The sequence below is a fragment of the Zonotrichia albicollis genome, chromosome 14, assembly GCF_047830755.1.
Source record: "Zonotrichia albicollis isolate bZonAlb1 chromosome 14, bZonAlb1.hap1, whole genome shotgun sequence".
NCBI lineage: Eukaryota > Metazoa > Chordata > Aves > Passeriformes > Passerellidae > Zonotrichia > Zonotrichia albicollis.
In genome coordinates this window covers 5,662,371-5,677,103 of record NC_133832.1, presented here as the reverse complement: position 1 = coordinate 5,677,103, position 14,733 = coordinate 5,662,371, and the positions used below count along the sequence as shown (strand labels likewise).

Below are 14,733 nucleotides of genomic sequence, written 5' to 3'. Positions count from 1 at the left end.
GGGGACAGGCTGTGCAGGCATGGGCAGACCGTGTGTGTGTGCCTGCACATGCTCTGCTTGTTCTGCCCCCTTTTGCCTGCTCCCAGAGCACCCTGCCCGGCTGCTGGCAGAGCCAATGAGCACCCATGGGTGGGAGGCTCAGCCAGAGATCCTGGCTCCTTCTGCACTGCACATCTTCAACTCTTCCAGAGCAAGTCTGCTGTTAATTCCCTCCATCTCTCCACAGTATCAGCAGTCACCTCCGGGCTGGGCCGCTGGCAGGCAGGCAGCAGCAGGCAGCTGGGAGGCTGTGAGGAGCTGGTGCCACCTCTCCCTGTGTCCGACTCACCCAGCACAAGGTGTGGCTGGGCACCCCTGACTCCTGTCTCTTCTGCTCCGTCCGTTCCCGGTGGGCAAATCGGAGGCTTGGTGTGATGGGGCTGCTCTGAGACCTCGCCCCAGGAGCTTCAGGCCTGGATGTTGGTGCTGTTTCTCCCGGACAATGTGGCTGATACTCTGGAGAAGCCCTCTCTTCCCCCCCGTTCTCCAAGTGCCTGAGCTGGTGGCCAGCTGGGACCTGCGTCTCACCCTCTGGGTGCTGAGCTTTGCCTCGATGGTTGTGCAGATGGAGGGCCAGGTCTACTCGCCCACCGTCAACACGCACTACGGGAAGTTACGAGGGGTGCGCGTGCCGCTGCCCAGTGAGATCCTGGGGCCCGTGGACCAGTACCTGGGGGTTCCTTATGCCGCTCCCCCCGTCGGGGAGAAGAGATTCATGCCCCCCGAGCCACCACCATCCTGGTCGGGCATCAGGAACGCTACCCACTTCTCACCAGTCTGCCCCCAGAACATCCACAACGCCGTTCCCGAGATCATGCTGCCCATCTGGTTTACCTCCAATTTGGATATCGTGGCCACGTACATCCAGGACCCCAACGAGGACTGTCTGTACCTCAACATCTACATCCCCACGGAGGATGGTGAGTCCCCACTGGGGTGACCGCAGGAGAGCGAGGGGGGGGGGTCACTCCACCCCTCCCCAGCAGTGGTTGGTCTCACCTGGGTGTTGTGTTTGAAGCATGTGGTTGTGGACCCCGCAGCATGCTGTCTGTTTGTGGAAAGCTTTCTCTGGCCACGCAGCTTGCCCTCTTGCCCTCAGCTGCCATCTCTGTCTCGCGTGCTCCTGCTCCTCCACGCCTCCCGGTCCCACCCCTCCACCTCCATGGCATCGTCACGGGTTCCTCCTCTCTTGTATTGCTAAATCTGAATCTGACTCTCTGACCGCAGATCCACAGAGTGACAAGCTGATTTGTGCTCCCCACAGGCGCCGAGTGCCAGGTTCTGTCTTGAGTTGGTTCGAGTTCGTCCTTCCTCCCTGCTTCCCACCCTCCCCAGGTCCATGCGCTAGTTGTGGGCGTGGGCTGCGGCTGGGAGGAACACTCTCTGCCTCTCCCTGGGAAGATGCTCCAGCAAGAAAGGGACCACAGAGCCCTTTTCTGGGCCCTGGTACGGATGGGAGGTCGGGGTGCACCGGCAGACACATCGCTTGGCTGCTCCTCCGTGCGCGGTGGGCCGGCGGCAGAGCGATGAGCCTGGCGTGCTGGGGACACGGGGCACGCTCCTGTTGGGGTGCGGCTGAGCGGCGCTGGGTGCCTCCTCGTCTAACCTTTTCCTTTGTAGGGGATCCCAGCTGAACTGTAAGTAGAGGGCAGAGGAGGCAGCGCCTGCCCGCACGCCCGCCCAGCCTCACCGCAACAGGAGCCCCCGGGGATTTTCAGCGGGCCAGAAGGGACCCACAGTGGGTCTGCTGCACACAGCAAAGCAGCCTGGCGTGTCGGTGGCTTCTCCCAGGCTGCCTGGCTCCACTCCTCTGTCTCTGGGGCCCACGGGATGCATCATGCCTTCCTTCTCGCCCAGCACGGCTGGCCCAGAGTTTTCCTCCCATGGCGACGCTCCCTCCCCACCTCCCGCGGTCCCGGGGGCGGTGGGAGGGTGGCAGCGTGGTTGTGATTGCATGCCCACTCCCATCAGTGGAGCCTCCTGTTATTTTGTAGTCTTTTATTCATTTTACAGTAAAACGGATTTCCAAGGAATGCACCCGAAAGCCCAACAAGAAAATATGTAGGAAAGGAGGTATGTAGCAAGCCGACCGGCAGAGAGGCACAGAGAGGAAAGAGAGAGAGAGTGAGAGAGTGAGAGGGTGCCTGGCTGGCCCCCGGCCTGCAGCACTCCTCCAGCACCTCTCTGTGCTGCCACCCAGACTGTGGACCCTCCAAGCAGACCCCCTGCCACCCCCTGCTTCCCACTGGGAACAGCCCCACGGATGCTCCAGCCAGCTGGGAGCACAGCTCTGGGGTCAGGTCATGAGGATGCTCATGGTGCTCCAGGCCTTTCAGAACAGCTTCTCCTGGGCTGAGCCTGCACTGCCACCTTCATCCCACTGGCACTGACAGCCTCCCCATCCCTGGCCATGAGGGGTAGCCTCTGATGGCAGGCAGCACTGAAATACATCCCTCAGGTTGGGTTACCCCACTGGGGGGTGTAGGGACCTGCTCAGGGAAGGACCTGTGTGATGGGGCACTGCAGCAGTCCACCCTGGGCTGAGCTTTTCCACCATTGCATCCCTGATCATTTTGCATCCAGAGCTCCCTGGTTAAAAGCATAAAGCCTCTCCTGGCTGTGTAAATGCTGCAGATTCTGCCCTGAGCCTTGTGCCTGCCAAGGCTGCTCCCCACTACTCACATCCCCATGCCAGTGCCAGTCCTGCCAGTGAGGATTTGGTCTCCAGCCCATGGCACAGCAGCCTCCCTGAGTCCACAGCAGCCCTACCTGCCCCCTGGGGAGCCAAGCACCTCCAGTTCAGACGCGTCTGCTTTGCCTTGCCTCCACTGACCTTCCCCCATTGCCCCGAAATGATCCTGTATGCCCAACCAGTGACATGCACAAGGGAGTAGAGACATACAAATGGTGGCTGGCTCAGCCCTGTGTCAGACACAATGCCTCACCCACCCCTCCACACAGCCCCGTGCAGGCAGGGAGAGCTGAGTGCTCTGTGCATCCCAAGATGAACGTGTGGACAGTCAGGTAGCCAAGCTCTTCTGAAAGGCTCAGTACAGGGCTCCTGCCCAGCACAGGCTGCTGTCCTGGGTGTCCTGCAGCAGCAGCAGCATCCCTGCATCCCAGCCTCTGTCTCCCTGCACCCCTGGGTTTGGCGGGGCCAGTGCAGCTGGGCATGGAGGTTTGGGGAGCGCTTTCCTTCCAGCCGTTTCCCCCAGTTCTGTTGTTTGGTTTCTTTGCTTTGCTTTTCCTGTTGCTGTCCTGGCTATTCACACGGCATCTCTCTGAGTGCCAAGGCTGCCCCTGAAAGGGCTGGCGCATTAGGGAGTCTGTGCACGCTGCCTCCGGAGCCGGCTGTGCCAGTGATCACCAGCCACTTCAAAGCGCTTCCTCTCCCGGCCCTCCCAGCGGCTGCCAGCGCCGGCAGCCCCCAGCCCTGCAGCCAGGGGAGCGGGCTCCAGGTTACTGCCAGGCAAGGGGTGATATGAGCATGGCAGAACACTTTGGCTGTGCTCATCTCCCGGGTTTCCCTCCCCGCGGGCTCTGCTCACCAGCAGGGTTTCTCTGCAGCCCGTCTGCGGTTGTTGCCTCTGGTCACCTCCCAGGGAGCTGCTGGGGACATTCCCTTTGCCCCCACTGGCCTCTGTGGGCTCATGGACCAGCAGATGCCCAGTGCCAGCCATTTGGACATGCAGGTGTGGCATGCCAAGAATTAAAGCACCCAGACACTGGCACTTCCCTCCAGCTCTGGCCAGGCTCTGGTAGCTGTTGGCTTGAATTAATTGAGTCACTTGTGATGAAACACAGAAGCTCCCACACTCCTCATTGTGTATCCTGGGTTAGTAATGCTTGGGGAGAGGGTAATGTACCTGCAGTGCTGATTTCCTCAGGTTGAACATTTGAACGTTGACTCATTCTGAAATAATCATGATTACTATTTCTAAGGCCACAGACGAGCAGTGATAAGCTCTCCTCTCACAGAACAGTATTTTGGTGGCTGAAAATGCCTCAGCTCCCACCTTCCTGGAGTTTTCATGACTTCTGCCACCCCTAAGCTCTGTGTATTTCAGAGCAGACAAAGGACTGAGAATTTATCAGTCATGCTTGTTTATCTCTGGGACAGAAAAACATCCCTGTTTCCCTGCCCAGTTGTCCACAGTCATTTCCTCTATGGAAATTTTCTAAATGCCAGTCTCCTCCATACACATTGGTCCCTTCTCTGGTAGCAGTACAGGGCAGCAGTGCTCTGAGAGCAGCTAGCCATGCATGGTGCCAGGGGAGCTGACAGCACTGAGGCTCATTTGAGGCTCAGATTTTGCTGCAAAAATAGTGCTGCCCACCCAAAGACCATGTACACAGACACACAGACACACACCCTGGGAGCACAGTACCTATGTGCAAAATGCAGCTCTGCCCCATGCTTTGTGCTGCCAACACTTCCAGCCTTTTTTTGGCTGTGGTAGATGCCAAGATGATTTTTCCTTCCCTTCCTCACCAGCCTGGGCAATCCTTGCTGCAGGGCATGAGGAGGTGGATGTCATTTTTGGAGGGGAAAAATGTGGTTGCCCTGCACTTTGCAGCTCTTCCTGGTTCTCATTAGCAAATGCCCAAATCTCTCTGGCTGGGATGCGAAGAGTCTGTGACATTGCAGAGACAAATGTGCAGGTCCAGCATCTTCCTCTGCTGTGTGAGGGTGGCTGGAGCTCCCAGAAGCTCCTGGGCTCAGGAAGCTCTTTGGCAGCTTCTGTGCTGCTCTCCAAGAAGCTGACTTGTCTAAGTACCAGCTGAGGCTTCCCTCCAGCTGCACGAATTCTGCAGTGCTTCCTTGCTGGAAGCTTCTTCCCAGCCCCCTCGGAGCTGCTGCTCTGCAGGGCTGGCTGTGGGCAGACCACCGCCCTGGGGCTCTGTTCCATCCCGGGAGGAGCGATTTGCCAGGGTGAGGGTCGGTGTTTGTGCTGCGGGGGCAGCAGAGCGTGAGGAGATGCAGTGCTTTTACTGAGTCCACCCGGGGATGGAGAGAGCTCCTCTGCATCGTTCAGGGCAGGGAGGGGCAGGGCAGCACCGAGGTGTGCTGCAGTCAGTCCTGGAGCAAGGGCTCATGGCACAGGTCCCAGCTGAGCTGTGGGGCTGTGCAGCAGCAGGTTCAACAGCTGCACCGTTCCTGGCCCTGTCCCTTGTCACTCCCAGAGATGCTGTGGCTGGCAGCAGGTGTCCCTTTGGCTCTGCTCCCTGCAGCAGCGTGGCTGCTTTGCAGCAGTGGGTGCCCCACGGAGATCCCACTGAGGAGAGGGTGCTGGAGCTGCCTATGGGTGCCCTGAATGCACATTTGGAACTGCAAAGGTGTCATCTCAGGCTCCTGCTCTTCTCTTATCCACACCATGCTGAGAATGAGGGCTCTGAGAACTGAGGCTCCTTACCCTGCTTTATCTCTGTTTGCACTGGTGTCAGTGCTGCTGGTGTGGTTTACTTAAGATAGAATAAATCCAGCATGGATGCCCCTGTTTCAGGCAAAGTGATTTTTTTTTTTTTTTTAAAGTTGAACTTAAATCTTCCTAGTGGCTCAGATAAGAGCTCTGCATCCTTCCTATCGGCCTGAACAATGTCACTTTGCAGTCAGCTTAAAGTGAAGTGGCAGACAACAGACATTCACTTCCTGGGTTAGTGGAGGGTGTTTTTGATGGGTAAGGAGAATAAGAGCCATGAGCCCTTCCCAGCTGTGAATCCACAGGCTTAAGCCCATCCTCACGAGAGTGGGTGCTGCAGGGCTCTGTGTGGTGGCGTTTCTTAGAGTGGAGGAAGATCTCCTGGGCTGGGTGTCCCTGAACATGGCAGGAGCAGTGGGGAGTGTTACTGGGTGAGGGAAGTGAAGCTGTGATTGCTCTCATGAGCAGAGGGGCATTGGTGGGTGGTGCTGGAGGTGAGCACTGCAGCAAGGGGCAAAAAGCCCCTTGGTCACAACAGTGTGTGTTGGCCATTACCACCCTGGAACGTTCCTGCTGATGGGGGAGGCTTGTGCTTTGCATCTGCCACACGCACATGCCACTGCTGTTCCCCTTCCCTGGCCTGCATCACTGCACTCCTGCTTTGCTCAGCTTCCCAATGCTGCTTTCTGCCATCTCTTCCATGATGCCTGAAGCCAGGTTACTGGAGGCTTGTCCCAGCCATCCCAAAGCTCTGCAGCAGCAGTCTCCAGCTGGATCCCTCCCTGCTCAGCTAGGACAGTTGCTCAGGTCACAGAGAGGTTGTCCACTGCCCTCTTTTACAGCCTGACAAGTCCTCATAGCTGATTCCACCATTCTCATCTGCGCAGAGACTTCTGTCCCTGAAGGAGACCAGGCTGGAGGGCTGCAGCCTGGCCAGTCCCAGGGCTTTAACAGCACCAGGGCCTTTGGCAGTGGAAAATGATCTCCAGCTGCCTGTGGTCTGCTTCTCAGCTCTGAAGCACGGTGTGGATCACATCACTGGCTGTTGTCTTCATTAGAGAAAAATCCCCATCCCTTAGAAGTACCAAGAGGTTGGTGCATAGCACTGGTTAGCAAATACTGCATGAGCACTTTGTCATTTAAGTGCTTTCTGGGCTTGCAGCTCTTCCTGATGAAGACACAGCAGGTCAAGCTTGCAGCTCCTGCAAAGAGCCTGAGTGGCTGCACATGCCCAGCCAAGTGTGTGGCTGGGCTGGGCTGGGCTGGGCAGGCAGTGTAGGGAGGAGGCAGCAGGAAGGGGGAGATGCTGGGGCTGAGGTGCTGGGGCAGGAGATGACAGGGATGGGTGGAAAGAGAAGGATGTGAGATGCTCCGAGGATGGCTGGGTGGTGAAGCAGGAGGTGAAGGGGTGGGGCTGGAACATGGTGGGGAAAGTCAGAACAGCACATGAGACAGCTGATCCATCCCTGCCCTTGGCAGGAGCAGCTCTCCCTCACCTCTTTCTGGCAGTGTGTCCCACCTGGTCTTAAACACCTCCCCAGGCCACCTCTTCCAGTGCTTCTCTGCCCTTTCTGCCAGAAAGGTTTCCTTCTCATCCTGTCTCCTGTAGCCCCAGGGCTGCCTGAGAGGGACTTGTTCCACCTCACCACCTCACAGTGTTCTTTCATGTGTTGGGATGCTGCTGCAGCTCCCATCCTGCCTCTGCTCCCAGCATTCATGTGTAACCCAGCCTTCTGTGAACTTTTCGTGCCTGCTGGATTTTTTGAGGTTTCTGGTTGCTGCTCCTCCAGGCTTTCTCCAGCAGGTCATGGCTGCTAAAGGCATTGTATAAGCCTCTCACCCTGATGGAGCTGCCTCACAGCCATTTCAGGTGTCTTCCTCCCCCATCACAGATGCCTTGTAAATTCAAATCCTGTCCCACTCCATGCTGCCATCTCTGTTATCCACCTCCCGTGTCACCTGCAGAATGCCACTCCCAGACTGACAGTGAGCATGGCTCCCCACTTTTGTCTTTCTGACCAGTTTTGTGCATTTAGTCCTGTAGTTCCCTGCAGCCACAGGCTTGCCTCTTGCTGGTGGGAGCTTTTCTGGGGGCTGTGAAAGCCCTTGCTGTGGCAATGGGAGCTGTTGGTGGTGGCAGCAGGTGCCTGGCAGGGTGTCAGAGCCCCTTGTCTCAGGGGAAGGTCCCTGGGCAGTGCAGGCTCTGTGTGGATGAGTCCTGCCTGGAGGAAACCCTGCTGTCTCCCCAGAGGTCACCATCACCTGGGGAACCTTTTGTAGCTGGCATTAGGGAGCAGAGGACTTGCAGGCATTGGTCTGCAGCTCTAAGAGGATGAGAACACCCAGCCGGTTACTGAGATTCAGAGCTCCAGAGCACAGGGGTGGCACCACTTGCCTTTGTGTCTACACTGGCCTGCAGTCCTTTGCAGGAGTGGGGTTTTGGCACAGGTTTTTGAGCACCCCTGCTCCCTGCGAGCCCACAGGCCACCTCTCTGCAGCGTGGGGAGTGCCAGGCTCACTGCAAGCCATCCACAGCAGCAATCCACATGGGGCTGCTGGGCTGGCCAATGCCCCAGCACTGCAGGGTGGTGAAGGGACACAGAACATCTGTAAAGCATTCAGGATGTTACAGAAACTCATATGTTTAGCATTCTGCCTTGGTCAGGTCAAGCTGACTGGTGCCTTTGAAATCCTCAGAGAAACATGGAACATGTCTTGTAAGGAGGGAGTTGGTGCAGGATGGAGCCAGGCAGCTCAGGGGAGCAGCTGTCATGAGGGATCCCTGCGTGCTGTGGGGGTCTCATGCAGTGGTGCCAGTGGTTTGTGGCACAACAAGGAGCCACACACGTGTGGGGGTGATGGGCAGTGACCTGCCTGGGGGTCAGGGCAGCCCTTGGTGTGAGCCCTGCACAGGGGCAGCAGGGCTGGGAGCAGGGCTGGGTGCTAGCAGAGGGAGCCTTGCTGGAGCTGAGGGTGCATGAGCAGGTGGGGCCAGGCTGGGATGCAGGAGGACCAACAAGTGCTTTGAGAGACTCATCCACCACCAGCGCTGATGCTGTCACAGCCCCACTGGCGTCTTCCCTCCACCCCAGCCCTCCCCAGGGAGGATCTGGGAAGGGGCCTGGGTGAAGCAGCATCCTGGCACACTCCTGGGGCAGCGCTGCCCATGCCCGCACTGCCCTGGCTCTGGGAGAGGTGCAGTGTGAGTAGCCAGCAGTGCTGTGGGGCACAGGCGTGGCCCCACTGTCTCTGCTGTCATGCTATTTTTGAATTCTCTTTTTTTTTTTTTGTGTTCTTTTCTTCTTTCTTTCTTTCTTTTTTTCTTTCTTTTTTTGTTGTTTTGTTTTTATTTCCTTTTTGTTTTCCTTTTTGTTCTGTCTCCTCGTGTTTGGTCCCTAGGAGCCAGCGCTAAGAAACAGGGCGAGGACTTAGCGGATAATGACGGTGATGAAGACGAAGGTATTTCTGTGCTCGAGGCTGCCACTGCATGACACGCAAAGCAAAGCACAGCAGCTCCGTGTGCCGCCATCCGCTGCCACCCCCAGGGAGCCCTGTGTGTGTCTGTCTGCCGTGCCAGGCAGCGGCGCGGGGTGGGGGGCAGGCTGGCCGGCTGTGCAGGGCACCCAGCACCTTCCCCTCCTCCTGACGGGGGGAAGCTCAAGGGGTTTTTCTGCTTTAGGAGGAGTTTGCTCCTGCTCAGTTGGAGCCAGGGCAGGGAGGAAGCATGGCAGCTTGGGAGGAGAGAAGCCCTCGGGCACCTGGGCCCATTTCACCCTGAGCCCACAGGTCACATCCCACCTCCAGCCTCATCCCTCCCGAGTCAGTGACATGCATCTGGGAGCCAGCAGCCTCCCCATCCACCCCTGCCTGGCCCTGCCGTGGCTGTGCCAGCAGCCTGAACACTTGGCACCCAAAGGGCATCTGGCCATGCACAGGAGACCCAGGGTCCACTTGGTTTCTGTCAACTTCTCTCCTTCCTCATCCTGTGGGAGTGAGGTCTTGCTTGCAAGCACCAGCCAAGACAGAGCAAGTGGCCTTTCAAGCAGATGTGATTCTAGACGTATGCCAGGACTAAGCAAGCTGCAGAATAGGCTATTTTTAGTAAAACAGGGTGGTTTGTCTGCATGTTATGGAGTCAGCATGTTTGGATGCAGAGATGTGATGAGGAGGTAGGAGGAAGGGTTGCCCAGGGTACAGCCCTCATGTGCTGAGGACAGTAAAGCCTCATGGTGTGCAGAAGGCCCAGGGCAGCTCGAACAAGGCCTGGCAGATGGCATTTAGGATCTGGGAAATAGATGAAAAACTTTTTCCTTGGCAGTACTAAACCCCTGTTGTTTACTCCAGCTAACCTGTGCCCCATGATCTCTTGTACCAGGGTGTAAACTGGCGTTCAGCCTAAGGGACTCCACTGTGCTCACTCCACACACACCAAAATGGGCTGCAGCAGTTCAGAGTTGTTTATTTCCTGGTAATCTCTGCACATTGCTGCCATTCTGCTGTGAGGAGGGCCCTTTGTATGTCACGGAGTGGGTGCAGGATGGAGGAGAAGACATGGGCACTGATGTTCCTGCCCCTACCACATTTCAAGCAGGTGGTCTTGGGAAAAATTGTCCTGGTGTAGCTGTGCCACACAGGCAGTGTCTGTCCTGCAGGAGCTGCCAGCACTTTTTGCTCCCTTGGTTTGTGCATTTGTCTGACTACATTCTGGCAATAGGAGAAGAGCCAGCACAGCTTTCAGGTTTGGCATAGCCTCATTCTCCTGGAGGGAAGAGGTGGGAAGCCACCTTTAGCCATGCTGTGGGCCACAGCTGGAGGTGACAATGGCCACAGGTACCCCTCAGCCTGGCCTGCAGCCCCCTGCAATGGGCAGGCCACAGGGAGGAGTGGACATGTGCAGGGGCTCAGTGGGTGTGAGGGAGCAGGAGCAGCCCAGTGGGCACTGGCATTGGTGTGGCTGTGCCCCAGGTGTGGCTGTGCCCCCAGGGTCCCAGTCCCGGTGGGACAGGGCTGTGCTGCACTGCTCAGGGAGGCAGGCAGGGAGCAGCAGCTGCCTGGGGCAGCTGAGGCCAGGCAGGCACTGCCAGCCCACCTGGGCAAGGTGCTGGGTGTGAGTGAACACAAGGCAGGACAAAGTCCATGGGTCTGGGTGGCCAGCCCAGGACAGGGCTGGGCAGTGCAGGCATGTGGGACCTGGCCGTGTCTGCAGGGCGGGTGCAACTGCCTGTCCGTGTGACATGGGCAGCAGGCTCCAGGATGTTATTCCCTGTGGGTGGCCATGGCTCCCTGAGGGATCACCAGCCAGTGGGGCAGGAGGGGCAGGATGTCCCCTGGGCAGGAGAAGTCAAGAGAGGGAGCATGGCTGCTCCCAGTCCCCCAGGCTCCCAGCGTCCTTCCTCCCCGGCCCTCGGGGTCCCATTGCCCATCCTCACTCCATGCCTCATGCCCTGTCCTCGTCCAGACTCTGTGCTCACCTCCCTGACACACACACCTGCATCCACTGTCTGCCTCATCACCATGTCTGTGTCTGGGCACTGGGGTGCCATGGGGTTACATCCAGACAGGTCCCTGCCTTCCCAGGGGAATGGGAAGGGGCAGTGGGAGAGTGAGACACTGGAGCACACATCAGTGGCCCCCCTCTAGGTCCTGCACACCCCCATCCCTGCCCCCCTCCGCAATGCCAGCTTCCAGGACCCACGGAGGGCTTGGGTCCAGCCAAAGACAGGACATGGGGCTGCATCCTGGGGCTGGACTCTGCAGCTCCCACCCACAGCAGAGCTGACCTGGCTCCCAGCCCAGCTACAGGGAAGAGCAGCAGGGTCCAGCCAGCGTCCCTCCCTCACCTGCTCAGACCCCTGAGGGGACAGCAGTGTGGGGACAGAGCAGCAACAGCGGCTGCCAGGGTTGGTTCAGTGGTGTTTGCCCTTGGGGCTCCATGCTGTGGCCCCCAGGAGAGCTCTGCCTTTGGCTCCCAAGCCCCCTCCGTGGTCCTGGCAGCTAGCATTGCCCTTGTCCTTGGTCTGCCTGTCGGGCAGGGTGCTGCGGCCGTGGCTGCGGGCTGTGTGTAACCAGCTCTCCTTGCAGACATCCGGGACAGCGGCGCCAAGCCGGTGATGGTCTACATCCACGGGGGCTCCTACATGGAGGGCACGGGGAACATGATAGACGGCAGCATCCTGGCCAGCTACGGCAACGTGATCGTCATCACCCTCAACTACCGCGTCGGAGTGCTCGGTACGAGCTGGCGGAGGGACAGCCCCGGTGCCTGCCCGGACAGGGGCGGAGGGGCGGCGGGGATGCGCTGCGGGCACTGCCCCTGCCCCTGCCCCTGCCCTGGCAGTGCCACGGGGCACAGCCCCCAGCACACGGGCACAGCCCCCGGCACACGGGCACAGCCCCCAGCACACGGGGACAGCCCCCGGCACACGGGGACAGCCCAGCCTGCACCCTGGCACCGGCTCCCCCCGCGGCTCATGTACACAAACTGGCGCAACTGAAAGCAAATATTGGTTTGTGGTTAAATGAATAATAAATGTGTTTACCCAGCATCTCCTCCTGAGAGGGCTCAGACGGGTGAGGTGCCAGCGGGTGCTGCCGGGCTGTCCCGGGGACCTGGCAGCTCTCCCTCCCTGGGCACAGGCAGCCTCCAAGCCGCTTGTGCGGCTGGGACCCCCTCAGCAACACACCGTGGCGTGGCTGGCTGCAGTGGGCACCACAGAGGGGGCCAGGTGCCATGCAGGGGAGGGTGGCAGTCCTGTGTCCAAAAGCACTGGTGGCTTAGAGAGGCAAAATGAGGACAGAGGGTCAAAAGGCAGTGCAGTCCCCTGCCTGGAGCAGCAGAAACCCCCAGGGGCTGAGACACAGGAGGTTTGTGTGGAGCACCACTGCTGCTTCCCTTGGCAGCGTCAGAACAAGGGGTGTCGAGGTTTGGGGACGGCTCCTTTCCAAGCCAGGCTGCTGGCTCTCTTCCTGGCCATCCAGCCTAGCCTGGTGCTATCCCCTGGGCTCCTGCTTGGTACCTGGGGCAGCACATTCCTCTCATGGCCTCCAGAGCCCACAGTTTCATGTGGAAGATGATAGTTAACCTATTCAAAACCTTTTAATGTTAAAAGTCCTAAAATGGATAGGTGCAAAGATAAGACACATGAGTCACAATATGACATTAGACTTAAGTGGTGCCTTCATCATTTCCATTGAGGTGGTGCACCGCACCCAGCCAGACCACCTCCAGGTGCCAGCACACCCCTGGGGCCACTCCCCGTGTGCTGGGGTTACCTGCCTGGATTTTACCTCGGGCCTCTCAGGTTTTGGCTTCCTGCTTAAAGTCAAAGCAAACGAAAGAGTGATAACTTATCTTGGGTGTTTCCTGTGCTATTGAAAGCATTTCTCGCCTTCTTCCCCTCTGAGAACCTTTGTGTTTTAAGCTGAAGTTGGTTCCTCTCTGCCCAGCCCACCTGACACTTACAGAGCCTCCCCCAGCCCACACTGGTCCATGGGAAGCATTGGCTGTGCTCGCACTAGCCCTGCCTGCAGCCACTGGTGCTTCCTGAGCTTTCCTTGGGGCTGGTGTGAGGTGTCTTGAGCTGTTCTAGCCCGGGTTGTGGTGTGGGTAGGACAGAGCTTTGTGCTCTTTACTCTGTCCCTGCTGGTTGTTGGCCAGAGAGACTCCCCAAGGTTTGCAGCTGCTCTCTCAGCCTTTCACCTCTCTGTGCTCTGCAGAGGGTGGCTGGAGGTCAGTGGTGTCCCTGCTCCAGCTTAGAACTCACAAAACTCTCATGGTGGGATGGGGTCCCAGAGAACACAGGGTCCTTGTCCCTGCCCTGGGTCTGGGCAAGGGGGGTGGGAAACCAGGACTTTCCCAGTTTCCTCATCCCTAACCGGGCTCCCCTTGGCCCTCAGGGTTCCTGAGCACGGGGGACCAGGCTGCCAAGGGCAATTACGGGCTGCTGGACCAGATCCAGGCGCTGCGCTGGGTCAGCGAGAACATCGCCTTCTTCGGGGGGGACCCCCTGCGCATCACCGTGTTCGGCTCAGGCATTGGCGCCTCCTGCGTCAGCCTGCTCACCCTGTCCCACCACTCGGAAGGTAGGTGTCACCCTGTCACCCTGTCACCCTGTCCCAGCATTCAAGGTAGCTGTCACCCTGTCACCCTGTCACCCTGTCCCACCATTCAAGGTAGGTGTCACCCTGCTCACCCTGTCACCCTGCTCACCCTGTCCCACCACTCAGGATGTAGGTGTCACCCTGTCACCCTGTCCCACCATTCAAGGTAGGTGTCACCCTGCTCACCCTGTCCCACCACTCAGAGGGTAGGTGCCAGCCCTGCCCGAGGCTGCTGCAGCTGCAGATTCTGGTTTAAACCCAGAGAAGAGTAATAAACATAATCTTATTCATACTGACCTTAAGCATCCTCCTAACTGCACTAAACTTTTGACTCGCCCAAATAAAACCTGACTCAGAAAAACTATCTCCACAGGAAGTGGATTCAACCCCCTGGGATCTGCTCAATCTGCTTCTTCCTAGTAGCCATCCCCTTCCTCCTATTTGTCTTAGAAATCGCCCTACTCCTCCCACTACCATGAGCCACCCAACTACCATCTCCTACCACCACCCTAACCTGAACCTCCTCACTTACCCTCCTCCTTACCTTAGGACTGGTGTACGAATGAATTCAAGGCGGATTAGAATGAGCAGAATAACAAGAAGTTAGTCTAACTAAGACTGTTGATTTTGGCTCAACAAATTACAGCTCCCACCCTATAACTTTTTTTATGTCCTACCTCCACCTAAGCTTCTACTCAGCCTTCGCCCTGCTGGTGCTAACCCAGGGAGGGGAGCCCGCCCAGGTCCTGCTGCCCAGCCCAGCAAAGCCAGGGCTGCTTTCTAACCACTCACTGGTGAGAGCCTGGACCAGGACTGGGAGGCAAAACCTTCTCATCCAGGGCAGAAAGAGGCCAGTGGCAGAGCGTGTGGGAGCCAGGGATGGAGTGGGTGCTCCCTGTGCACAAGGCTGCACCCTTGGCATGGGGAGAGGAGGGGACCCCACCCCAGGACAGGGATGCTGGGCCATCCCCTGCAATGGGATCCTCAGAGAGCACAGCAGCCCTTGGTTGCTTCCAGGGGCAGGAGGGGCCCTGCCCTGGTGCTCAGGTGTTCCTAGTGCAGGTGTGGAGGGGGTGCAGAGCATCATGCAGGGCATTGGGAACAGGGATCTCAGTGCTGGGAAAGGTATTTATACTGGAATAGAGGGGAAGGAAATGTATTTCTATTGGAATAG

The 14,733-nt window shown here is 58.2% G+C and overlaps 1 protein-coding gene across 5 annotated transcripts in view; it reads left to right on the top strand.

Moving 5' to 3' along the window:
• The window catches only part of NLGN3 (neuroligin 3), a 40,627-nt gene that overhangs the window by 18,509 nt on the left and 7,385 nt on the right, over window positions 1–14,733 (top strand). For 2 of the 5 annotated variants that reach the window (XM_005484520.4, XM_074551704.1), the window contains exons 2-6: window positions 227–959; window positions 2,053–2,112; window positions 8,859–8,918; window positions 11,541–11,690; window positions 13,356–13,541. In XM_005484520.4, coding sequence (XP_005484577.1) covers window positions 482–959; window positions 2,053–2,112; window positions 8,859–8,918; window positions 11,541–11,690; window positions 13,356–13,541 — 934 coding nt within the window. In that variant the 5' untranslated portion in view covers window positions 227–481. The remainder of the gene's footprint in view (window positions 1–226; window positions 960–2,052; window positions 2,113–8,858; window positions 8,919–11,540; window positions 11,691–13,355; window positions 13,542–14,733) is intronic. The other 3 variants (XM_074551706.1, XM_074551707.1, XM_074551708.1) reach the window with 3 other exon arrangements.